This window comes from Perissodus microlepis, chromosome 20 (assembly GCF_051167445.1).
Source record: "Perissodus microlepis isolate ML-2025 ecotype Zambia chromosome 20, ASM5116744v1, whole genome shotgun sequence".
In the NCBI taxonomy this organism is placed as follows: Eukaryota; Metazoa; Chordata; class Actinopteri; order Cichliformes; family Cichlidae; genus Perissodus; species Perissodus microlepis.
Genome location: NC_140480.1, coordinates 29581033 through 29599469, shown reverse-complemented (window position 1 = coordinate 29599469; position 18437 = coordinate 29581033). Strand labels below are relative to the sequence as shown.

Here is an 18437-nt window from a genome sequence, read left to right as displayed (position 1 = left end):
CCCTTTGAATCTAACAAAGTGATGCTATACAAATGGGTGATAACTTCTAATAATGATAGGTGGTTTCTGGCAAATTCTCCCCATTCTTAAGCAAGCCACAGCGTCACTAATTTAGATATTACACTCATTTTTTTTTATTCTGTACAAAATATGTTATGCAGTGAGCTTTAGAAGTTTTGGAAGGTGGATTTTTCGTACATTTGTTCAAAGCTGGGATGCCTGTTTCCTCCAGTTTCCTCTCCTGCAAACAAGTGACAGGCTTCATGTTAATGAACAGTGTCACTGGTATAGATCTTAACACTCTTGAAAGCCAATAAAATTATTTCCAAGTTGAATGAATTAAGCATCAACCAGCATTTGGTGCTCATCCCAAATCCACAGTGAAGTTTTAGCATGGTACTATATGCAAAGTGTAATCAAGAGACAAATTTTTACCAGGCAATGCAAATAAAGGTAAATATGCACCAACACGAGGTGAAATTATTTTAACTTTTGAGAAATAGTTGTTGATGCTGTCACAGCTAGCGGGGGCAAGCCATGTGGAATTTAGTAATGGACCCAAGATACAGGCACGGCTTCTGATGAGAATGAGTTTTATTGTGACAGTGACGGTGCAAACAGCAAAGGAGGTGGCAAGTGCAGAACCTAAGATTAATTAAACTGAAAAAAAACAACTAACAAAAAGACCTGAAACAGAGACGCAGGGAGACTCGGGGAAACAACACAGGATAAGGCAAAGGAAATAATGCAGACAAACCAGGAACAAGCAGGACAAAACACAGGGCGCATTTACACAAAAGGGCAATAAGGGAATGAGAAACAGGAGGGAGACACAGCTGGGATTAATTGGACATAAAGAGACAAGGAGAAGCAAAACTAGGCACACTAACATAGGACATGGCACTGTCAAAATAAAACAGGAAATGACATGAACACAGGGACACAATACTAACACAGCACAGCAGGAGCACAGGAACCAACCTCAGAACTGGAAAATCTTAATCAGAATTAAAGTGAAACCAAAGATAATAACAATGAAAACAAAACCACTGAGTCCACAGACTCAGGACTGTGACAGATGCTGTGTTGTAAATGTCTGCTAGTTGAGATTCTCTCACAGAGTGTGGATTCTCTTCACACCACTGACAATTAAAAGCTCAAGGACAAGCTTATTGCTGCCATGACTGAGCATCACAAGAATTTATTCCACTGTTAAAGAGAAACAGAACTAAAAAGGAGTTTCGGAGAACAGTATGCAAAAAAGCTAGGACTTTGGAAAATATTAATGTTAGCAGCTTAATTTTAAGGAGCACCAATACTTTGGAAGGAAACAGTCATCCCATTGGCTGGTGTTCCAAAAACATTTTAGGTAGCTGCTAAAAGCTATGCAGCCAGCCGCTAAGTAGCTTTTAGCCATGGAAGCCCATTTCCGCCACTAAAAAAAGAAAAAAGTATCCATAACTCAAAATTTCAAGTTATCTTCTCAAAATTTTGACTTATTAACTTGAAATTTCGAGAAAAGTAACTTGAAATTTCGAGTTAGCGCTGCCAATCAGTAAGCCCTACATGTATGATGTCATTTTCTTGTTACCTGGAAGGATATGGCGCAGAAGAGTGTGCACTCAAAACTGGATCGTGAGCTACCAATGCAACAATTTGGCGCTTTCGAGAGTACGTTTGCTGATAGTAACGCCATGTGATTCAGCTAATAAAGCAAGAACTTCATCATTTGTGAAACCACGCTGAAAATACTCAGCAATTTGTGCATTTCATGACTGGCTATAATACTGGTAGCTTAGCTGTAGCATTTTTAGCTGAGGGCTTCAGCTTCCGGGTAACAAGGAAATGATGTAATTCACATAGATTACTGATTGCCAGCACTAACTCGAAATTTCGAGTTAAGCTGCTTTTTTTTTTTTTTTTTTTAAGCGACGGGCTTCCATATTTAGCACATTTTTTTTAGCTTTACTGTTAGAAACAAAATGAATCAACAAATTGAATAAGCTAACCTCTTAGCAAAAATTATTCTGTAAAATTCCATCAGTTCTTTTATATTAAAATGTTGTACTGACAACGCCATGACGACAAGCAGCCCTTATTATTATATATTGTTAATATTGTGTAGATGAGATATTAATAATATCTCATCTACACATATATTTCTTTACTCTGTCTTTTAAGCAAACACTATTAAAACATCCATTACACTCAGCCTCTGGTAAACAATCAGACATTTTAATAGGCTCGTAAGAATGTGCCAAAACATTAGCATTTCCATTATGTTTCTCCCACATATTTTCCCTAAGCCTAATCAGAGACATTAAGAAGCTGTAGAGTCTTCCCACAGCTTCACATCAGTCACACCCTCTCCTCACATGACAGGAATGCTCCAAGTCGCATTTATTCATCATGATTAACAATGTAATATTTCAGGGCAATGAAGCAGTTTGAGTGGAGCAAAAGCTTTCACTGTGAAATACCAAACACTTAGAACTTGTGCTTATAATGGATGTAGCACATCCATTTAAAATCCCTGGTGGTGAAAATTATTGAAACTCAAAATGAGCTTAAGCCATTTTCACAGGGCCAGGATGCAAGCTGTTATTGCTATAACCCTGGAAATTTAAACTTCCATATTGTGGCACGCAGGAAGCATCAGCCAAATCGATAAAGTTCCTCCACCCTCGTAATATCATAAATTGCCACCTTTTATTTGATAGCATCGTGCAGTCCACCTGCCCCACTGGTGTCAGGAGTTCTTGTATTTGTAAAGCTTCGAACTCCAGCTGCTTTATGACATTGCTTTCCTCCACATCAAATATAAAACAAATCATACTGGAAATAATATTTATAGCCCTCTGTTCGGTAAAAATTCATTAGCTGCGGAGTGACAGTTCAAGTCCCTGAGACAAGGCTGTGGTGGATGATGGATCAGGCAGGTTGCATATGTATCACAGGTCAGGTGGCGTGTTTCTGACTGACAACAAGGGCAATGATGAGGTGACACAGTTTGGGGTTCAGGACACCTAAATGACAGGGAACAAATCCCTGCATGTCACTATACCGAGAACAACCCAAAGGAAAGAATAAAGTTGGGTTTATCCCCTGGAATTGCTTCAGCATTGGAACATTCGGGATGATTTATGTCCAGTGCCAATGCTCAATGTCAATATGGAAAATAATGTGCCCATGTAGCAACGGGGGGTTGTAATAAGGTCTCAAGAGCCTGATGCTAGCAGGTTTGTTTATATGAGCACATCATTTACATACTCACCTGTGGCTGGACATTTTCTGTTTCACAATAATAAAAAAAAGTTAATATCCTGAACAAAATGTCTTCAATCATTGTTGTCGAGCCATAATGGCTCATTAAATGTGTTTATAGCCACCATAGTGAGAGAGAGGAACTGGAGAGACCGTTTTAATCACTTCATTGAGAAATTACACTTAGTTTTACATTTACAAGTACCACAAACAGCTGGGCAACAGTTATTAGTAACATACCTCCTCACAAGTGGCATCTCACCCTATTATAGATATATATATGAAGAACCACTTTCGAGGTCTCCACTCCTGTTTCTGATAAATTTCAGAGCTATCACAGAAGACGATGCTAGCTAAGCTAGCTGCATGTTACCAGCTGTCCTTTGATCACCCCATTGCATGATTCAGTATTGTTACTATTTAGCCATTTAGTGGGTTGAAAGCATCCTTTATCAGATTAATTTTGATTGTTAATCTTGCAAAATAATCCCATTTAGATTCTTGAGACAGTTTTTTTTCCTTTTAGGTGCTCTTTATATTAAAAAAGATATATTATATTGCTCTGTATACGTGTAGAAGACACTGTGTGGCTCTTTGGTAACAAAATTAGCTTTTTTGTTTTTTGAAAAAAGATGGCATTAAGTTTCTTTATTAAAAATGATTTGATTAATATTTATTACTGTAAAAAACAAAACAAAATGGTATCTCTTACCTACAGTGCACCTGTCAGCATCTGTCCACTCTCGGTTCAGTTTTTGCTCTCATACTGCAACTGATTATAACCAAGGAGATAACATCAGTGTTTCACGTGTGCTTGCTGGGTAGTTTTAACCATTAAAAATAGCAACAAATCGGAGACCAGACAAAAGCCAACAATGGGTTTCTCAGTATTTTTGGAAATGTGGTTCCTACAACTTTCAAAACAAGTAAAATTTTAAATGCATGATTTATTATTAGTAAAAGACGAATAGATAAATGAACTAATTAAGTTGAGCTAATTGAGTTAAGAAGACTTGGTTGCTGTTGTCCAAACACTGATGGGAGAAATACTGTATTCAGTTGCATTAAATATCTTCCTGGGTCTCTGTGTTTCTTTGCAGTTCTTATATTCACACCCTCAAAATGAACTGAAGAAAAAAAAACCACCCATTTCTCTCATAATATTATAATGTTAAATATCCATTCCAAAATAAGGCAAACTTTAAAAGAGACAATTTAATTTAATGAAGCAAATCAATGTTCATTTATGGTTTGCCTCAGGAAAGTCACAGTGTAGTCTGTGTTGATAAGCAATCAGTTGATTTGGCAGCGCACACCTTTCATCATTTTTCATCTACCACTTTGTATTTTCTATTTTTAATTCAATTTTGTTATTTTCTCTTAAATAGAAGAGAAGCAGGCCTGTGAAGCTCTGCTGTCTAGTTCAATATTTGCTCAGTGTAAATGCCCCCCCAAGAATAAAGGCAACCAGGCACACTGAAAGCCATGTGCCAAGAGATAGGGGATCCTGGTCAACAAGCAGGTTAATTGCGTGATGGGACCAGATGTTAATACTGGACTGAACTCGACACAGACGGCCTCATGGGAAGCTTCCCCTGTGGCTTCCGATTGGCTGCAGAAAACAGCAAATGATATTTGACCCTATGCAGTATGTGCACAGGCCAAAATATATTGAATTCTGTAATGAGAAATATTTTAAGTTTCCTGGGTAGATAATAACTTTTTTTTTAACTGTTTGGAGGAAGTGAAGATGTGGAGGAGACGGGAGACTTCACTTTGATTAACTTCACACTTGTGAAGGAGATAACAGCCTTCTGAGTGGCTCTCCTGGGCAGATTATTGAGTGTGAGTGCTGGCATATTGCATGAACCCTCTAAAGTCCATTAGCAAACTCAAGTCATTACAAACTGAGACAGTGGAAACTTAAGTCTAGAGAACTGACGTACAAAAACTGATTGATGCTGAAAGTTATGATGAAAAAATGTAACTTTTTAGACTAAAAAGTCTCAGAAAACAAGACTCCAGCTTTGTAATTCAAATTCAGAGGTAATCAGACAGGACTGTTGACACAGCTATAAACAAAATGGGAGCTTTCGTGTTACTTCAGAGTTACAAATATTGATTTTAATATTTTATTTGGATTTTGGTGGATAGTTGGAGTTAGTATCGATAGTGCCACATGCCACTTTTTCCCTGAATTAAAGGAAGCTTGCTGGACTCGCCCACAGTAGGAGTTCTCTGTAGAAAGAGCAGGATTGAGGGTCGAAATGCAGAAAAAAATGGTTGGGCAGGACCTTTTCTTGGATCATTTATTACTGAATGGAAACCCACCTTACATTCATTCATCTTGCAAGAAGGAGTGAATGTGAAGAGAAGACATGCAGACTAACTACAATAACCACTTGCAAGTTGCAAAAAGTCAATACTATCGTAAGAGCATCATCATTTCTCTGTGCCTTCAAAAATAAATCACAGTATAAATCAGTCTTATCACCTGATGAAGCTGTGATAAGAGTTCAATAAGTTTTAGGTACACATGGATTGGCTGAGTTTAGAGAAAGACAACCACATCACGAAATGACGCATGTAAAGCAGGACCGAAATGCAGGACACAAAGACAGACGATGTGAAACAAAAGCAAGCTGCATAAAAAGTCTATGAAGACTAAGCACAAAAGCTCACAAAAAAGGTACCTAACACCACATGGGGATTCACAGAAGACATAAATAGACCAAGAATAAAGACTCGAAATATAACTCATTAATCTTGCAGAAGTAAAGAGAGGATTATTTATACACAGAAGGTGATCAGAGAACAACCAACAGGTGAAGATAATCAGGACATTTGGGGGAAGACAGACAGGAAGCAAAACCAACACAGGACACAAAAGAAAACAAACCTTCAAAGTAAAACAGGAAATAACCAAAGGAGACTGAAACAGAAGTGAATACTAACATTTACCAAGGAAGCACTCAAAGGAGACATTGTAAACATGAACACAAGAAGGCTCACACTAAACGGGAAGCTAGAAAAGGGAATACAGGAGAAAAAAGACAAACCGCAGAGACAGGGGGAGGAACAGACAGGGAAACGCTGCACTTTACTAACAGAAACCAAGAAACCAAAACTTGTAACTAGAATAACCATTAGGTAAAATAGGAATCAAACACTCAAAGATGTCACAGGAAACAAACCTTGCAGTGCACTAGATTAAAGAAATCAAAACAGGAACCCATAAATTGAATAAAGTCAGATATCAAAACTTCAGGCATGTGAAATGACAATAAAAAAGCCCTAAATGAAAAATATTTGCAACAAATCAAAACCAAAAATTAAATAATCACTGCAGGTAGTACATCATAACCAAAAACTTTTCTAAAACCCTACATCATAACCTGAAATGCACCTCCCTAGAAATGTGTAGTCAGTGCAACTCCGCAGCATCTGTGATTGGCCGGTTCAGCTTCGGCCTTCCCCCCTAAACATTTCTAGCCACTTCTTCTTCTGCAATCAGTAAGTATACATTAAACTTTACTGTCAGAAGTCTGCTTGACATCCTCTGTCCTGTACAGCGAAGCAAGTTTAATCAGAAATATTTTGGCAGACTAACTGTTGTGTGTCAGATATGGCACACTGGAGACATTACTCTTCAAAGCTGACAAAGTGCTGTTTTTATTGGTCTTTCAAGGGGAATCAGTGTAGATGATTTTAATCAGCCTTTGTGCAGAGCCAGGACCTCTGCTCCCTCTTTATCAGTCAGCTGGCCCTAACCTTATGGAGATGTCATACTGAACGTCAACACCAAGTGCAAAGTTAATTTAAATGGCACGGCCATGTCCTGAATGATTTAGTTAGTGTTACTTTGTGCAATTCTGAAGTTAAAACTCCCAGTGAGTGACAGGAGCACCAGTGAGAGAACTGCCACCTGCCACTGGAGTTGCAGAGATATGCAGAAAGTGTCCTTCTCACAAGGTGACACATCATTAGCAGAGGCATTAGACACAGAGATCAAACAGTAATAAAAATGTTGGGCAATGAATCCCATTTAGTAACTTTGTGTTGTGCACCTTTTTTCACTTTTTCAATCAACTTCTCATTTTGTACATCACAAAAGTATGGGCATAGGCATCCTTATGAGCTTGTGATGAATTGAAAATGGTAGACTCATCTCACTATGGTCAAACAATAATGCCATGGTGCATATCTGCCAACAACTTTGACAAAAACTGTATTATTCGATACCCTGAGAATGAAAACAGGTTGAAACTGCACTGCTGCTTTAAGGGGTTAACTTAATTATGAGTAAATTATACATGGCTGGACAAATACAACAAAAATCTGATTATTTCGTGCACTGTGAAACCAACACAAAATTCTACTTTGTTAATATAGAATTAAAAAAAGATTTTAAACCTTTATATCCTTTGGAGGTGTTTGGAAATTATACATGCACAAGCTGCGTCCTACTTAATCTTTAAATGATATGGATAACTACAGCGGAATATATTTGGCGTTTTGCATTCCAGAGGCAAAAATCTGTCCCAAAGCAGCCGAATCCTCAGGCTGTCTGTGTTTTCACAGTGACAGGTTCCTGGACACGACATCTCTGCGGTGTATTTTGACAAAACTCAGGCTGAAAAAAGAAAAAAGAAAAAAAACCACCACCTGCTCCTACAGACAGCTCTAAAGTATTTGGACACATTTCTGGTTGACAGTATATCTTGGCCTCACAGGTTTCAAACTGTCAACCATACAGAGTGATTGAGCTGACTATCGGGGGCAAATGGTTTTAAGTGAATGTAGCAGCGACGCGGCATCGCCCCAAATCTTTTGTCAGCTCTGATGCTTCTGACATGTTACCCAATATTCACTATTTTTTTCTTTTTTCCCACTTAAAGCGCCCGAGCTCACTTCAGGGAGGAAAGAAACTAAGTGTTGTGTCTATAAAAGGTTCTGTCCCCTTTTGTCTCACTGCCAACACAGCTGGGTGCTGTAATTGTACTGTTACCACCGTTGCTGTAAAAATATTCAATTCAAATTAAAGCAATGACTAATAGGGGTATTATATTTCATTGAGGCTGGTTTAGACATTTTTTTCCCTAAAGCATGAGCATCTTTTCCCACCTTAGCGTGAAAAGATGCTCACAGAAAATGTGAGGGTGTTGTTTTTTTCCCACAGTCTCAGAGTCTGCTGGGGCCTAAACTCCTCTTCACATGTGGTGTCGGGGCTTTAGGATTTGGGGATCTGGAGGATTATGGGATTTTCCGATTGCTCTGAAAACGACACCATGGGATACAGAAATCCAAAAATGGCTGAGGTACCCACATCAAGATTAGAGCGTATTATTTCACCCCTTAGGGAAAGAAGACAGGGAAGCCACTAGTGACAGCTTTGAAACAAGTGTGTTTGGGAAACATTTACAATTTAAGGGGATTGTACAATACAAAGCCTATTGGGGGCTAAAATCAGCTGTGCAAAGTCAGCTCACATTTCTAATTCCATGAAATGTCATTGCCTGTTGTGTAATGTGTTCTTTCCCTGAACCAGTTTAATTTTCTCTGGAAGTTGGAACCATTAATAACAGATCTGCTTCACTGCTCTTTATGTTTGAGCTGAAACTAGTTTTAAAAGCTGCTGCAGGTTATTCAGTATTACTTGGAAAACGGTATCTCTGTACATTGTGGAAAGATGCAGAAACACATTCATTTGTCATGTCAGGTAAATACATGAAATCGCCAAAGACTGCTTTTTCTATCTTGTCATGAAGACAGAAGTTTTCCTGTTTTTCCCCCACAGAAATATCAGATGTCATAGTCTTGTGTGAAAGGCAGAAAAGATGAGTTATTTCAGTGTGTGGGGCACAGACAGCACCGAGGGTAGTTAGGGCATCTAGGAATTTATCGAGTTGTGAAATCTCGGGGGTTTCTGTTTAAGAAGGCTTTTTTTTTTTTTCCACCCCTGCTTATTTCTTTTCCTATTTAAATTCCATATTTCAATCTGTGTTGTTAACATAGCCACAGGATTGCTGGGATGAGGGGGCACAATAAAGCAGTACTTTAAATTCTGCTGTCGACTCTACACCATATGTTGCCCAAATCGTTACAGAAATAAAAGCTGTAATAAAAGGAAAAGTCAATGCAAAGTAACATTTTAGAGGATTTTCAGTTTTCTTAGAAACATATCCAGAAGGAAGACAACACATCTGCTTCTGCCGTATAGGGGAGAAAACAAGGACTTGAGTATGCAGAAGTAACATCGGGTGGGTGGTCCTAACTTCAGTCTACAGCTGTGGAGGGTAAATGCAATGTGTCTGCGTGCAGAAATAAGTTCTCAAATTCATGAAAATGTTAAAGTAAATATGAAAATACATAATACATCAACCGCTCCGCTTATTTTTACCAACCCTAACCTGTTATTTAGCTTTTTTTCTGCATCCCTACATGTTTTATCTGCATGTTTATGCATAAATACATGTTACTGACCAGAGGGTTTAACCTATTTATTCATATATGCCTGGATTCATGCATTAACTTATTTAAATTCCATCTATTTTTGTGCTACATACATCCATAATATTATGATTCACATAACTTAAACAACAGGTTAAATTTCCACAGTGACTGCAAAGAATGAGTCCACTTTATTGTGCAGGTCCCTCTTCTTATAAAACAGGCAGTTACTTATATTATTCATATAGTTCGCATATTGTTTTGTTCTATTGCATTCATATTTGAAAATCTAAGACATCACCATGCTACCTTTCACTCACCGCTTCTGTGCTTATCATCATCCACCAAATACCTTTTAACGTGTAAATTTACTTAGCAATAAAAGTGACTGGCTATACTAAATATGAAAGAACAAAAACCTTCTGTGCAGTCATTTAAATACCTAAAGCAATGTATTTTTTTATTAGCAGGATGTTTTAAGATCTGCCAGCATGTTCTCATCCCGGGGTGCAACATAACTTAAATTTGTCAGACCCACAAAATCATCATTAGAAGGATGGTGGGGTGAAGACAGAATGAGTTAAAGTAAATCAAGTAAATCTAAACCATAAAGTTTTTAGAGCCTAGAAAAGGTTTAGTTTAAAATAATACTTTCAGTTCACTGAGACTATTGTTGCAATCTTACTCGCTTAAAAATGACGGCGCCATCAGCCTCAGTAATCCCATAATCTGCATCAGGGCACAACAGCTGAAGCCCACCTTCAATGTCAATGAGCTACAAGGGCAAGAGATGAATTGGTTCTTGCGAGCAAACACGGAGGATCCATACTTTCTCTAGTTATTGCGTAACTATGGAAACCAGGTCAGACCTTAAGCACATTCGTCAAATAAAACAAAAAACCCTTGGGCACCGTCACAAAATATCTGATGAAAGGAAGCTTGATTCGAACAAGAAACTAGGCCTGTACTGAAACGCACACAGTGGCAGCAGAGAGAGCAGCAACCTGTTGCATGCCTCAGCCCTCAATGTGCTTCAGCTTGTGGGAAAGGGTAAGCATGCCACAACGATTTGAAAGCGCTCAAGCTGCATTCACGCAAGGCCCATAGTTGAACATCCTATCTTCCATACTTCACTTCCCTGCCCTTTTCACCTGCCCTAAAGCCCAGCTTTGGAGTGAGACTGAGTCAGCCTCTGCAGTATTGATTGCGAAAAAGGCGTCTGCAGCATGAAAGGACCCCAAAAAGACCCCTTTGATTGACTGCAGGATAGTGAGAGTCCACTCTTCTTTGGCGTGGTTGTGATCATTAATAGTGCGGTAAACCCTGAGGTCAGTTTAGTCTCACGCTGTCAGGCGAGGTTGTGTCCAGAGGGAGTAATATGTTCACGCAGCTCTGCTCCATTACCCATCTGTCTGGAGAGGAAGAACAATGGCTTTTCCATCACTCTCTATTCCTCAAGCAGTCATACCAGCTCTCTGTCTCTGTCTCACTATCACTGCTTCATTAGCTTTCTGCATTGAGTTTGTCACATCTTCTCAACACTGGCAGACAATAAAAGCACTCGGAAATTAGTAGCAAATTACTTTTATCATTTCTATTTTTGTACCAGAGGCACAGGAAAAACTACCCTTCTCATTAAGTCAGATGGACGATTAAAGAAAGAAAATCAGTGTCTCTATTTCTTTTTATACCTTTACCCAGCACGGCGTCTGCCACAGAAAGTGCAAAAGTTCAAGAAGTGACAGTGGAGCTGTGATAGGGATGGGTATTGATAAGATTTTCACGATTCCGATTCCATTTTCGATTCTGTTTAACGATTCGATTCTTTATCGATTCTTTTTTTTTAAAAAAGGAGAACACTAAGGTCGATTATCTTAGAACTTTGTTTTATATCTTCTCTTTGAACAAAATAGAAATTTAGGAGTAACATGGCCTTACAAACCCAACAGTGAGATCTTAAGAGATCCACAGCCTACGGCTCTTCAATGGGGTGTCACAGGGTCCCCAGGAAAAAAGTTGTAAATGTAAAATAATAAAATAAATATTCTTCTGTAGCAATAACAAAGTATAACATAAATTATTCTATAGCAATTACACAAGAATATCCAGTAATGTCCCTGCCTACAACTAAACACATTCACTTACCGAAAATCGGGGCATCTGCTGTGGCAAATGGGTGCAAGCCTTTTACCGCAAACTTAGTCACTGCTCGGTGACATTCGTCTATCCTGGCCTGAAAGGAGACGCTACCGGTAGACTGCAGCGAGAACTGCCTGCATCTGAGCCAGACTCTGTCTGTCTCTCTCATCATGGTCACCTAAATGCACAGTAATGGCAGGTTTTGTAATAAGGCAGATCGCGCTAACATAATATGCACTGTTAATTGATTATTTACCTGCCGCATTAACGGGAGAGGACGTACAAACGTTACCGCTGCTGCTGGGTTGAGATTCACAAGTCCGGAGCGGAATTAAAAACATGACATTCATTTAAGGTTATCACGTGTTTTGTGAGCAAATGCTTTTGCATATTCATAGTGTTTCCTCCCTTAAATGAAATATCTACTTTGCAAGTATTGCAAGTTGCCCTGTTGTCATCCATTCTCGTAAAGTATAACCAAACTTTTGAGCGTTTGAGCCGCCATGTTTTCTGCCAGGTAAATGACGCTCCGCAACGTGGTGACGTCATTCGGGGCAACTGGACTCGATAAGGGAATCGTTTGCAAAAATGGCAAACAATTCCAAGGAATTGAAACAGTGGGAACCGGTTCTCAACAAGAACCGGTTTTCGATACCCATCCCTAGGCTGTGATAGGAAGAAAAGATCACTGCACAAACATTTCCCCAATAAGCACTCTTGTCTGGAATTGTGTTTTGGCAGACTTTGTCAGGCAGAGCTTGAGTCCAGTTCAAAGTCTGCTCCCAGCCAAGTACAGGAAGTGTCAAGTGATTTTGAGCCAGGCTGAAATGTGTTATTATGTTCCTTCTTGAACTGCAAGCCATCAGCCCATCCTGAATCCACTGAGACTGCAAATGATCTGAAAACAGAAAACACCACGACTGAAATTATGTGAGATACTGAGACTACAGGAATAAAAAGAGGGATCACATCCATTAAGGGTCAGAAAAGTTCATGTGTACAGCTTTGAGATTATTTTCTACTCAGAAATTAACTGTGAGGCAAAATGTGATGCAAAAGAGAGCATCTGTGTTTAGGATACTATCCCATTTCTACACTGAAAAAAAAAACATGATTATTATCTGTTATTCAATTATTACCTGTTTATGGCATTTGAATCATCACATGAGCCAAGGGGTGAAAAACGGCACACCTTGGCTCATGTGAAACTTTGCCCTCACCCATGAGACCTATTGAGGTCACCTGAGGCGAGGTGTGAGTGGGGTAGAAGCACGTGGGAAGGGATCTGTGGACTGCACCTCTGTTCAGTGATGGTCGTTCACAGTAAACACAAACGCAGTGGCCTCCTCTTCTCAGTTAAAAATGTGAACTTTGGCATCTTCTGACCCCACTAAGTGTTAAAAACCTGGCACTCTCCAAGTGACTTCATAAACTCAAAGATGTTCAGTTGCCTTCTTTTTTCAAGATGCTAGGACTTTCTGAATCTTTTTTTTTTTTGCAGTGTTCAGCACATTAAGTATTTTTTGTGCTATGTTTTATTATGTTGTCTGTGACATGTGTATGTGAGGATGCACAACTCACCAAATCTGCCTCTGGTACAAGGTAGTGAAAGAATGCATGCAGCAAAAGAGTGATATTGTTTAAATATGTCTCCACTTTTTTGTCATCTGTTGGCAGGGTATATACTTCTGCCTACTCCTTTTCTAACAAATAATGGAATGATATTTTGTAATGATTGTGAAGGCACATGTTTGAAATAAAAAAATGAAATAAACTTACTTCGTGAAGTGCTTTGTGCTGCACACTGTTTTTACCTCAGATACCTAACAAGCAAAAGATTTCTTAAATAAAAGGTGCAGATTTGTAGGACTCATATTAAGAAATTGTTAACTACCTGCTAAGACCTCCCGAGATGACCCTGCCAGCATAACATCCATCGTTATTCTAGTTAGGCCTATCTTTGCGATTCTTTGGCAATTTACAGCTGCCCTTGGTGGGAGAATAAAATTTTGCATGAGACTTTAAATATAAGTTCTTTCTTACTGTTTGAGGATGAAGTTGAATCTACCTCTGTGAGCAAAATTAACAGAGCCAGCGTGCGACCTCGGCAAACGTTAATAGATGCCGACTGGACAAACGTCTATCTTTTGCCAGTTCCTCAAAGAAGGGTTGTCTGTGTTTGTCTAAAGTGTGGTTGTTTCAAGTATCGTTTAGAGTTTCTCGTGTAGTTCTCGCTCCAGAGTTGAAAATGTGAACTTTAAAATACTTGAGTCTGAACTTTGTATTACAAAGAACTCATGTGTGCCTGCGTGTTTACACAAGTCACCTTGAGTAGTACTTCAGTGAAGAGGTTTTCAAACAGCGAGGCTCACTTTTAGATATTGTGTGTGCCTTACGGACCCCCTTATCAACACGGTCAGTACTTGGAGCTGCAGTATGAAAATACATACTCAAACCTAATATCAAATCAGAGCCTACAGGCATGATATACACTTATTTAAGCCTAATTCTAGCCAGGCCCTTACTCCCTCTCACTCTGTTAGTGTGTGGAGTCACACTTGAGGCTTATGAGGGGTCTCTTAAGTAAGGGGGTTGTAAAAATACAGCAGCAAGATTGGAGATGACCTTGTAATCAGCATACTAAGATCATGTCTACCACTTATTAGAAGATGTGCCTCGATTCAGTTTCATTTGGATGTTTTTATCATTTTCTTTAATTAGCCTATTTTTCTATATTCATATATTGGTATTTCTAGTCAATATTGGAATTTATTATCTAAAATATACAAAAACTGTGCATTTCTTTTTGTTTATTGCGGACACTCTTGAAATAGTCACATGCTTTACCTTCCCACAGTAGTTAGTAAGTTTAGACTCTGTGTTGGAGGGCTTTATAACCCACTTCCACTTTAGGCTATTTGGTCTGAAAAGCACTTAATGTAATGAATCCTCCATGCAAACATGTAAATGGAGTGAAAGTGTGTCGAGGGGATTGAACTGAATTTGGAGTTAGTGTGACTTTCCCTTCCAGAGGGCATTTTATATTTGTATTTCATCATAACTGAAAACCCTTAAACTTATCAAATATGACACAATATACACTGACTCTAAGCCATGATGTTTTTATGCATTTATTTAATGTCAGATAATTCAAATAAAACCTAATTGTTATCAGCTAATTCCCCATAGCTTTAATGTCAAATTACAAAAACGCAAACATGAATAAACGTTTAAATATCAAGTAATATATTAAAACCAGGAAATATTGACTTCCTATTTACATCTCCCAAAGCTCTAAAATTTAGTGCACGATTTTGTATTAAATGCAATAAATGGAGTGTCAAAATTCATCAATACCAACATGACTAAGGCTCAGAACATCCCACAAACATGGAGGTGGCGCTGGGCACCAACTCAAATGTCAACCTGTGTTTGAAGATGTGTTGCTGCAGTGGAAAAGTTAAAAAAAAACCAGAGTAAACATGTTCAAATGAAATTTCTTACCTGTCAACATATTTTGCAGCGAAATATCGTCAGGACAGACATGCAGCAGCACATCTCACTGCACGGCGCAGGGTCAGCTTCAATTTGCCGTGACGGGGGATGAAGACTCGGCAAACGACTGTCCAGCTGAGATGAAGCTTTGTGGGGAGCTGTGTGAAATTTCAGATGACATAGAGAGGCCAGGGCTGTGGACAGCCAAGAAATCCTCTTCAGGCATAAATCCTCCAGACTTGAAATCCAGACCGCTGCTTGGCTAAGCTATAAATTCTTCTTAGTGGACTCTCCATTTAGTTTGAAATATTAAACATCAAAGCTCTTAATTTGTGCAAAACGGGGGGTTGCAGATTCTAGGGATTTTTTTTCCATAACACTTTGGACAAGTAAAAAATGAAACATGACGTAAAAAAAACAGAAGCTATTTTCAAGCATTTTAATTCTTTGTAACTTTATACTTTAATTCTAATGTATTTTAGAGATAAATATTAAAGTTCCATGTTTCTTAAAACAATTGTAAACTTTAAAGCTTATTTAAAATAAATCAAAGAGGTTTATGGAGTAACCGATAATAACTGATAATAAATAAATAATACTTGTATTTTTATACAAGGCTTATAAGGATCCGCAGGTAAGGTGAGTGTATGCAGAAATTAAACCCACATAGGGGTGAACCATAAAATGTATATACTGTGTACATAAATACTGGACTGGCCTCGAAGTCTGAAAAGTGAAGATAATGTGTAAAGTGTCTTAAATCTGCATTCTTTCTCATGGCCAGCAGCTCAAGGCTCCAAAATGGGACTTCACAAACCAATATGTGATGTCATTGTATAATGAAAACCAGAACTAAACAGCCAGATTTTAGAGAACAACTCAAAGATACAAGAAGGTATTCAGTGGGAGTCAGCAGAGAGTTAAAAGGAAGGAAAATAGATAAGTGGGAAGAGTAGAAACTGAAAGAGGTAAAGACAAGATTTTAAATACACAGGAGGAACTGATAAGGTAACAAGGAACCAGTAAAGGCAGGGCCAACCATCTCTAAGGAGGAAAAAGACAAGGACATGGAGTAAAAGCACCAGACAGAGATGCAGGGGAAATGATAAATGGACACAGACACAAAATTGTTTTTAAAAAATTCACTTAATCGTTTAAATAAACCTATAAGCTAAAATTATTCAAAACAGCATAAAAATACTGACTGCTGACTGCTATTAAATATAGCACATTAGCTGCCTGATTACTATTTGCATATTACATATGGTCTCTAAAATTAAAACCCTGAGTAAACAGAGCTTCAAACGCCTCAGGTTTCTTATAGAAAAGGTTGAGCTGGGTAAATATCAGATAGTAAACCGAGTGCGTATTGCCGCTGATCTCTGTGGTGTTATGTCGAGAGAAGAGGGGGGTTAGAGGATCCTCTGAGAGGCCATGAGATGCTCCATGGCACGAGTTATTGCAGCTAAATCTGAGCAATCACAGTGCATGGAAAAGAACACTCAGGCAAAGATTGGAGAATTGAAAGCAATCCCTGTCGAAGCACGTGGAAGACACTCCAAGCGTCATATAGTGAGATATAATTACTATAAGAAAGATGCCCCAAAGGGAAATTTGAGAGATACAGCCTGTATGTTTCCTGTGTTTAGTAATTTTTTCCCCCCTATGGTCCCTGTGAATCCTTGCAGAGTGCTTGTCAGCATTCTTGGTACATCTCCAGCTTTTTGTATGCTGCTTGTTCCCCGGAAAGCATTTTCATACCATAAAATAAATGAGTTTGACTGTGCCCGGCCGCTTTATCTGCTTCATGATGAGAATCCCAGTGGAAGGCTCCTGGCACCGTGGTCCTTTTTCATGAGCCTTTTTACAAATGTAAACACTTTACATTGTTTGTTTTGGGTTTTTTTTACTATCATCTGTCAGGCTATAATTACTTTTACCACTAGGGTGAGTGTAATGTCATAGAAAATTATCCCTGTATGAATTCACACTACACACATGCACACATTTAAATTCCGTTTACACTACCATGCTTCTCTTATCTGTTGACCCAAAGGAAGACAAATGGAGGTTACTTTAATATTTATGAATCTTGTAGTCCTTGCTTACTGTCCTTAGTCTTACATTAAAACCATATTTAGCACCAGGCCTTTTGAAAAATCATGTCCTAACCGACTCTTTCTCTTTCTCTGTGTCCTCTGTCCCCTCTCACCCTTGTGATCACCATCTGTTTATCCATATTGTATGATCCTCTGTTTCTGGCCCCCGTGGCTCATCACCAGACGCTACTTTTGGCCTCCTGCTCGGTGTGTTTGTGGTCTGTGGCCTGGCATTCCTGGGACTTCTTACATTTGTCTCCTGGAAGCTGTGCTGGGTGCCTTGGCGGACTAAGGCCCCCTTTCTCAGTCCATCCCTCAGCCCGGCCCGTGGCCCACAGCACTGCCCGCTTCAGCCGCCACTCCTGTTACCCAGCCCCCAACAGACGCCAGTCACCATGGCAACAGAGAAGGTGAAGGACCCCATGGGCTCGATTGGTTTCCTGGAGGCTGCGGTAAAGATAAGCCATACCTCTCCTGACATCCCCACTGATGTGCAACTCTCCATGAGGGAGCATTTCCTGCGCCGCACACAACGCATGCAAAGGCAAACAACTGAACCAGCTTCCTCCACTCGGTCAGTCACATACATGCATGTGCATGCAAATCTGATGACACATGAGACTGTCTCATGTGGTTATTTAAAATATGTGTGCATATGTGGAGGATTATGTGTAAGCTGAATTCAAGACATGGTGTTATCTAACGTGGAATAAAGTGTGTAAACCAGGGGGAAGTCACTGCTACATATAAGAATTAACATTTTCTAAGTAATTTGATACCTCCATAGTAAATTATAAATAACATTGAAGAATACTGAACTCTGCCTCAGAGGCACCTCTCTCCAGCTTAAAATTAATGTCTATAAGACTTTCTTCAGAAGTATAAATATAACACAGTTTGAAAAAATTACTTGCAGCTTTACAAGCACAAGTCCACGTTACCACTTAGTTAACATCAATGATTTATTATAGCTATTATGCATACTAATAC

General features: G+C 39.0%; 1 protein-coding gene across 1 annotated transcript in view; it reads left to right on the top strand.

Moving 5' to 3' along the window:
• The window catches only part of syt6a (synaptotagmin VIa), an 82891-nt gene that overhangs the window by 39889 nt on the left and 24565 nt on the right, over positions 1-18437 (top strand). Inside the window, exon 2 of the mRNA XM_084916520.1 lies at positions 17631-18021. Coding sequence (XP_084772646.1) covers positions 17631-18021 — 391 coding nt within the window. The remainder of the gene's footprint in view (positions 1-17630; positions 18022-18437) is intronic.